Source organism: Pyrus communis, chromosome 14 (assembly GCF_963583255.1).
Source record: "Pyrus communis chromosome 14, drPyrComm1.1, whole genome shotgun sequence".
In the NCBI taxonomy this organism is placed as follows: domain Eukaryota; kingdom Viridiplantae; phylum Streptophyta; class Magnoliopsida; order Rosales; family Rosaceae; genus Pyrus; species Pyrus communis.
In genome coordinates, this window is record NC_084816.1 from 8,279,877 (window position 1) to 8,288,578 (window position 8,702).

General features: G+C 37.2%; 2 protein-coding genes across 2 annotated transcripts; both read right to left on the reverse strand.

Annotated features, from left to right (window-relative positions):
• Positions 1-379: 379 nt before the first annotated feature.
• On the reverse strand, positions 380-1,162 carry LOC137714322 (uncharacterized). Its single transcript, XM_068453561.1, has one exon. It carries the CDS (start codon positions 1,160-1,162, stop codon positions 380-382), a length of 783 nt encoding a protein of 260 aa, XP_068309662.1.
• Positions 1,163-4,282: 3,120 nt separating this feature from the next.
• On the reverse strand, positions 4,283-7,723 carry LOC137715785 (GATA transcription factor 11-like). Its single transcript, XM_068455132.1, has 3 exons — positions 7,578-7,723; positions 6,458-6,700; positions 4,283-5,208 (listed from the first exon to the last, which is right to left on the reverse strand). The coding sequence occupies exons 1-3, from the start codon at positions 7,620-7,622 to the stop codon at positions 4,591-4,593; spliced, it is 906 nt and encodes a 301-aa protein (XP_068311233.1). The 5' UTR covers positions 7,623-7,723; the 3' UTR covers positions 4,283-4,590.
• Positions 7,724-8,702: the final 979 nt, after the last annotated feature.

Consider the following 8,702-nt stretch of genomic DNA (forward strand, 5'->3'; position numbering starts at 1 on the left):
GTTCGGCCACTAGGTGGAATTCGGCCATATTGTCTTATTTCAACTAAAAGATAAGTCTATGTCTAAGATTCTAATCTTCCATAGGGGTGGTATTCTCTTGAAAGCCAAAGGAGGGGTTCGGCCACTAGGTGGAATTCGGCCATATTGTCTTATTTCAACTAAAAGATAAGTCTATGTCTAAGATTCTAATCTTCCATAGGGGTGGTATCCTCTTGAAAGCCAGAAACCTCCATCTTTGTAGTCTCCAGTTCGTCCACTTGCACGAAGTTTGATTCAAACTTCTTATGACGAGAATGATATTCATCTACAACCTTCTTGGGAGCTCCGCAAACACGGGACCAATGGTCATTTGAACCACAATGATAGCACATGTCCGCATTCATGGTTTCAGGTGCTTTGCCCTTATTTTTGAAGTTCGGGGCCTTCGGAGCGAGGGGCGCTTCAAGTCTTTGTTTCCTCCCTTAGATGGGCCTCGACTCTGTTGACCTTGGTGGGATGGCTTTTGGCTGTCTCTACCATGCCTTTTTTTACGTTTTGGGAGTTGGTTGGTGCTATAGTGTGCTTCAGGCACAACAGTCGCCCGAGTAGGTCGAGCTTGATGATTCTTCATCAACAGTTGGTTCTGCTTTTCAGCGAGAAGTAAAACAAAGATCAAATTGGAGAACTTAGTGAACTTTTGAGCTCTATATTGTTGCTGCAGGACAATATTAGAGGCATAGAATGTCGAATAAGTCTTCTCTAGGAGATCCTCTTCAGTCAAAGTTTCGTTGCAAAACTTGAGAAGTGATCGGATTCGACAAACATCATAATTATATTCATTCACAGACTTAAAGTCTTGGAAGCACAAATGCTGCCAGTTGTGTCTTGCTTCAGGCAAGAATATGTCATTTTGGTGATCAAAATTATCAGCCAAAACGATCCAAAGTGCATATGGATCCTCCTCAGCAAGATATTCAGTTTGCAAGGCATCATGGATATGTCTTTGAATGAAGACCATAACCGTGGCTTTTTCAGCTTCGCCAATAGGGTTATCCGTCTTTTCTTCAATAGTGAGACGTAAGTTCTTGGTAGTGAGGTGGAGCTTCACATCTTGGACCCACTTAAGGTAGTTCCTTCTAGAGACCTCCAAAGCAGTGAAGTCAAGTTTGTTCAAATTCGACATGTTCCTATCACAAAATAGATGGACAAGATATGGTTAGTGTAATGGAGAAAAATCAATCCATTCACATAGGAGTAGAACATATAGGTTCTAATAGACATGTATTGGTTTAATTTTGCATGAAAAACTTTGGGTTTTCATGGGTGATGTTTTTAAATGAAAACTTCAGGTTTTCAAATAAGGCATATTTGTAAGAAACTTCATGTTTTGAAATAATTATGAACTTCAGGTTCAAATATTCCTACAGGCAAACACAAATATATACATAAATATGCAACAAGAATATGCAAAAATATAACTTTTAGGTTTATAATTATAATTGAATTTAATTATTTGGACTTCGAGCCAAATTAAAGTGTGGGTAAAAAATATAAAATCCATTAGGCCTAAAATAATTAGGCGAATAAAACTCGGGGTCCAAAAGAAAAACTAAGCCCACTGGTGGCTTAAGAAAATTGATCCGTGTCCTAGGCCCAAAAATTAGGCTGGGGGTCTCAGGTGTAAGCTACAAGCCTACGAGGAGGGCGGGATAGGGGGTGGGTTGCAGCAGGTAAGCCTAGAGGTTTTTAAAAAAAAGTCTTTTCATACGGGCCGCTTCAAGCGAGCCCAAAAGATATTTGTTTTTTTTTTATTTCTTTGTAGGCCGGGGAAATATTGGGCCAAAGGAAATGTTATGGGTTTCAGGAAGCAGGCCCAAAACCGATTGAGGTTCGAGCGTTAGGCCGATAAGGGGCCCAAAGGGTTGCGGGTCATACATCCCAGGCATGCTGGGTGTGTGCATCAGAGAAGAACGTTGGGGTTTTAGTCGACGGCGCCGCGTTAGGCAGTGTTTCAAGGTCGGGCAAGCCATGGTTCGTTGAAGAACCAGTGTTTGTCGATGGAGAAGAGATCTCGACATCGAAGGAGAGAGGACCGAATGAATTTAATTGAATTCAAATGAAAAACCCATGAAATTCTTCTTGAATTTCTAGAAAGCGTTGGTGAAAACAATGGGTTTTGTCCAATTTGCACGATTGCCGATGGTATTTCGTCGGAAAAAATTGACGAGGATGACCCGGCCTTCAGGATGTGGGTCGGGACAAGGTGCTTTAAACGCACCATTCTGGTTCAAGCTTGCGGCCGGGATTCAATGTTTGGGCTGGGCCATCGCAGGCTGCTGGCCTGGTGGCTTGCAGCTTGCATGGTGCAAGTGCACGGGTTCGAAGAACCCTAGGTTTCCCCCTCGCAAAATTTTTTTTCCAATTCAATTCATACAAAATTCAATAAATTTCAAATTCCTAAAAGACTCAAGTGAGGAAGAGAGATAATAGAAATGCCCAATTATTACAAAGATAGGAGCGAAGAATTCGTAAATGATCTGTTTCAAGTAGTTATTTGTATATGATTTGTTTCAAGTAGATATTTGTAAATTTCTTCTCACATAACTTTGTTGTGAAAATCTCAGAATAATTTGTGATGAAAACTTAAAATCATATGTTTTGAATTGCAGTTTATGTCGTATATTTTCAATATATATAATAATTAAAGAGAAATTTGTACAAACATTGTCTGGACCATTAGCTACAGAAATGCACAAATACCGACCAAACAAAAGTCTTGCCAATTTACTAACCAAAATACACTTCTTAGTGTAGATGTATCACCTCTATTAATCGCTGTTAGAAATTTCATCAAAATGCAACATGTGTTACGCATGTCAATGCTTGGTACAAAACCCTTAATAAGTGAAAGTGGTTAATTAACAAGAGTTTTTATTTGGTCAATTAGAAATTTAATCAAAGTAGTGTTTGTGAAATTTTACTAAATTAAAGGCTACTTAGTACAACGGTTTAGTGGTATTCCTCTTCGTTAGTAAGTGAGAGGTCTTAAGTTCAATTCTCGTTAAAGGCAAATTTGAACTACATTATTGCTAACTTATTGTAAGGCTAAGCCACTCATCCCCTTAATGTAAATAATGTTATTTGTTAAAAAAACACTAAATTGAAAGTGATTAACATTAAATGTAATTTAATCACTTCCAATCAAATTGGATTATAAATTTTGAGCAGACAGAGTGATAATTAGTGGATCACCTCAAGTTCTCAACTCAATAATTCGCACATGGAGTAGATGGTTTTATCAACTCAGCTCATCATGATTCATCCTGTATACTATCATAGGTAAAGACAATTATATATATCAGGCCCTTATGCAAAGGGATTCTTCTTCTTTTTTCTTTTTATTTTATTTTTTTATTTTTAATGGAAATCAGGTAAGGGGTCTACTTCACATCGAACTTTAATGATCCGAATCGTCTATTTTGTAAGTCTCGATTCATAGATCATCCTTGCAAAAATTCAAATCAATTCGAAACCATTTGCCTATTTAATTATCAAGATAAAATGTCTTAAACATTTCTGATTTGGCTAATATTTTGTAAGGATGATATATAAGGTGCAGCTTGAAAAATAGACGGTTTGGCTCATTAAAGTTCAATATGGTGTGAACTTTACTACTAATCCTCATTTTTATAAAAAAATGAAAATCCCTTCCATTAAAAGTTTCATATATATATTATAGATCCAGATCTCGTCCTGTTTGGTGACCTTTTGGAGGAAACTCCCATGTGAAGCTTGGTCAATATATTCTGGAGTATTTTACCCCAAACAAGCAGAAAATTTAATCTCCGATAAAAAATTAAAAATAAAAAAAGGAGAAAATTTAATCTGTAAGCAACTTTTCATATGTCTTGCTTTTTTTTTTTCTCCTGGGAATATATCAATTTTTTTTAAAGTAATATTATCCCGCTAAAAGTAAGTTTAATCTCTTTGCTGCAGTTTAAAAGAGTTTCGACAGCTATTGTTTCTGATAGTATCATTCATTTAACTGGATTACTTCCATTGATTAATTAAATATAGATAAATTTAATTTAATACACCAAACCAATTTACAAATCTTTATTTGTAGGCAGTACATTTGAATTTTGATTATCTTTTTTTCCTATCAAATTTGAAAAATCAATGACTTCCATTTTTAAGTTTGAATAGAGTTCAAACTTACTTGAGGAAACATTTTTTTTTTCAATGAATGTCAAATATGTCTTTTTATTTTGGTTGAAGAACGGGACTAAAAGCAAGAGCCGAAACAAACCTACTCATTAATAAATCTGGACTGGGGCATCACAAGTCGATCCTCACGAATGAACTCGGAGATCAAGAGCTATTTTGTTTGTTTTGCTCTTCTAGTTTTTTCCTTGATAAGAGGTAACGACTGCTTTCTGACGATCTTATTCCATCATGTACACAAAGAACACATCAAATAAATTAGAACAGAAAGCAATAAAACAGAGACAAAAAGAAAGAAAGGTATCTCAACTACGAAGACTGTTCTCATTTTCCAGATATAATGGAATAAATGACTACCCCTACTACTGCTACTGCTATCTGAATCTCCTACTGTCCCGACGATAAAATCCCCATACTCGCCCCTTGGCAAGACTTGCTTCTCAGCTCGATCACCTTCTTGTGCGAGTTCGAATGCACTGATGCGATGAATGTAGGGCTTGCTGCTGGGCGGTACTCTGGAAGGAGGCGGCCAGACCTGTACCGAACCCCACATGCATTGCAGAGGGTCTTCGGTCCTAGTGGCCCTTCCCTCCACTGAGGGGTCTTCGTCACTTGACAATGCGCGCATCTTTTAGTCTCCCGACTCTCACCTGCTTCGTCCGTGGAGAGCTTTCCCGTTTTCTTCTTGTGTTTTCTTTTGGCAGTGTTTGATGTATCCTCTGTGCGAGAGGCTTCTAAGTCAAATTCACAAGCATCCCAACGATATAAATTTTCAGAGGCAGAGGAATTGGATGAGGTACTGAGGATGAACTGTGTACTGAAAATAATTGGGTTTGCACGCCTGCTTCGTGAAAGCTTGCTTCGGGTGCGCTTTTCAAATTTGGGCTCAAATTGAGCAGCACAAGAGCCAATGCTTTCAAGGTCATCTTTGAGAAGGCTAACTCTGCTGCGGATGGTTTCACAAGTAACACTTGGGAATTGCGGTCGCTGATACATATGTCCATACTGAAACCAAATAAAAAACAAAAGGGAGATGAGGGAAGGACCTACGTTGGCATTTGTTGGCTAAAACAGTATAAAACCTCAAATTTCTTTACAAGAATCGCCACAAGAAAAATGCACACATCTTTAAAATAAAAAGTACAATCCTATCATTCCTAAACACAAAGTCGTTTAATTACCATACCTGTTTCACCATCAACTGCATGAACATTATCGGTAATTTATATGAAGGACCACAAAGCCATTATCCGGACATCTAGTATTCAAAGGATAATCTAAAATTGAACACCACCAAGATGGATGGACAAAAAGAACGCTTCGAAGGGAAGCCAAAAATTAATTTGAGACAAAATACAGATGCATATAAGCAGTTTTCTCTATGAGTGAAATAAGTATATCTTATATAAATCATGTCAACAAGAACAAGCCTGGATGTTCAATTCTATTTGTTCTCTGAGAAATCAATACCAACGTCATATATCGTTCAGATTCATTTACAATTTAAACTCTAGTACTCATATAGGTTTGATGGAAATCTTCCTTCAGCAACCAAAATGTTATCCATAGGCTACATAATAAAACGCTACTCAGAGAATTGCAATGCCTACGCTACTTTTCAGAACACATTACCAATGAATCTTTGGTCTTTTCCATCATGACTTAGTGAGTCCAAGAGTCCATAACCTAAATGAAAATATATGTTTAACAAGATTTTTACCGCTACAAGAACAACATATGATTTACAACCTTCAACAACATGTCAAATTTGCAGGGCCGTAGTTTCACTTAAGGAAATACAAGAGCAGGCAGAGAAATTCAAACCTAAGAGGTAATCACATATCATGGAAGCTCTGATTCCGAGAGAAATATACTTATCTCCATCCTCTTTCAAATTATACATATAAGTAGGCTATCTATCATCACTACACTTTGCCAAACCATAAAGTTCCTGGTACATCAAAATGGTTAAATGCATTCATAAAGCACTAGACAATAACTAGTTATGCATACTTTGTTCATCCAACGAGAATAAATTGCCCATGATATACAACAACGAATAGTTATGCACGGATGAAAAATTCTTGAAACCAATTTCCGGGCCACATTAGCAGAAAGTATTCAACGTAGTAGTGCGAAGCGTAACAACTTAACAGAGTAATGCATATATACTGTAAACACAAAGACAGTTCCACAGTAAAAACACAAACAGAATAATAACCTTTACGTCCCTAACATAAGATAACAATCTCACCGGAGTGGAGAGGTTCGTATGTTTCTTTTCGTCATCATAACTAAAAATTCCTGGACCAAGCAACTGATCAATGTTAGGCGGCGGCTCTATGTCTTGGAACTTCGTGTCCCAATCGTTATCTTCGACACTGTCATCGATGTCTTCCATTGGGAAATCGAGAGCGCTGAGGATGTCTGTGCTGAGGAAGCTCTCGTAATTGAAGGCCCCATCGGCGGGCAAAGAACCATCCATGTCACTAATATTCTGTTTACAGTGGCAAAAGGCCAACGGCAGAGGAAGCAAGAATTTAAATACGAAAACTTTTTAATTAATTAAGATGTATTGACAAACAAGAGAAGCATGGCATTGCTTGCTATATATGTAGTGTTAAAAAAATGGAAAAAATAAGCCAAAAAATCCATAAAAAAAGGAGAGATATCACAGTAAGAAGTCAAAAGGGAAAAGTTATCTCAGGGGGATTGGATTGGATGGGATTGGATAGTTGGGGGTTTTGGTCATAAATTCAGAGAGGGAAAGCGTTTTTAATTGGGTAGAAAATCGTAATTAATAGAAGGTTACCCAAATTGGGGCTCTGAATATTCAATTATCCAATTAATTTCATCATCAATGTTGAATCAGAAACAATAGCATAAAATGGTAACTTACTTTTACTAAACCAGAGAAAAAAACAAAAACAAAAAAATTATAACTATAATTAAAATCTTATAACTGCACACGCTCGCAATCCCAATTCCCGAAGTACACTGTTTGGCTTCCGAGAAAATGCTGGGAAAATTTAAAAAAAAAACGCTTAAGAAAACCAAACACTAATTCGCACTGCATGCCAATTGCACAACTGCAGCAGCAGTACAACAAATTCCATGAATACTTAGTCTTAAAAATAAGTAAAAAATAGAAGAAAATTGAAAGGGAAATGTTGGGTATTTTTCGAATTTCATTTTCTGGCGAACCAAACAGGATAAAAAGTAAAATGTGAACAGAAAATAGAGAAAATGCAAACCTCTGAAAAACCCTAAAAGCAGCGAATGAAAACATGAAATTCATTCATTCACAGAGAAGAAGATGAAATGGTAAAGAAGAGAGAAAGACAGAGGGGGGGGGGGGATGCGAGTGTAGGCACCTCACGCTTCGTTAGCTTGGCGACATCAGCGGAGACCGCCGTCATTGTCCCTGTCAGAACTTTCACAGAAAGAGAGTGAGAGAGAGAGAGAGAGCTGGTGGTTGTCTGTTGTTTCAGAGGAGAGAGAGAGAGAGAAGAGAGAAGAGAGAAGAGAGAGAGAGAGTTGCAGAGGAGAAGGAGGAGGAGAAGGAGAAGATGGCTCTGCGCCCACTTTGCGTTTGTCTGAGATTGGAATTTAGGTTTTCTTTTTCTCTCTCTCAGCAGGGGGAGGAGGATTCACGTGCACCGCTGCCCCACGCGTTTTTACGGTAAGGTCTCACTTCCCAATCAGATTCAGATTTTGTTCATTTTTCAGTCAACTTCCACAACGTGCGTACTTTAAAGTTTTCCAGTTTCAAACTATTTTCCTCAATATTATTTTGTTATATGATTAAATCCTATATGATAGTTACACTTACACCCTCTAGAGAAGTTATACTCTTTACTTTGCATTCTACTTTGTTTTCTAGTTTAAGGAATAATGAACATTTCAGGTTTAGTAATTAATTTTGAAGAATGAATCGGTGACCAAGAGGCAATGACGTAGGTAAGAAAGCACATAGAGCGCCGACAAATAATTAGTTTTCAAAAGGCAATTATTAGGGTTTATGGACTCAAGCCTAGGCAATCGACTCACGATGGTTGGATTAATTTTGACGGTTTGCAAGTTAGCATTGAAACTTGATTCAGTCTCAAGAATTTCCTTGATTTTTTACTTGACATTGATAATTAGATTTTGATTCAACTACAAGTGATAGTAGATTTCTCAAGAATTTCCTTGATTTTTTACTTGACATTGATAATTAGATTTTGATTCAACTACAAGTGATAGTAGATTTTCATGTATTGATTGTAAAGTCTGTAATAGCTATATTATTTTTTTCTCGTACGACATTTCCTCACATGACTAGTAAATGATCATTTATTACCACAAAAATATGCACACATCCACATCCACATCCACATCCACTTCCATTTTTTCTTTATGATTTGTCCAATCATAACAACCGTCGTGCTAGGTAACCAAGTTGCGGATTCTGGCAGACATTTCTATTTATCAAAAGCTTTGAAGCAACTTAAAATTTT

Coding starts and splice junctions, on each gene's coding strand:
- LOC137714322 (XM_068453561.1), bottom strand. CDS start 1,162: ATGTCGAATTTGAACAAACTTGACTTCACTGCTTTGGAGGTCTCTAGA.
- LOC137715785 (XM_068455132.1), bottom strand. CDS start 7,622: ATGACGGCGGTCTCCGCTGATGTCGCCAAGCTAACGAAGCGTGAG. Junction 6,701..7,577: donor CCAAGCTAACGAAGCGTGAG/GTGCCTACACTC, acceptor CACTGTAAACAG/AATATTAGTGACATGGATGG. Junction 5,209..6,457: donor ATACGAACCTCTCCACTCCG/GTGAGATTGTTA, acceptor ATTTGGTTTCAG/TATGGACATATGTATCAGCG.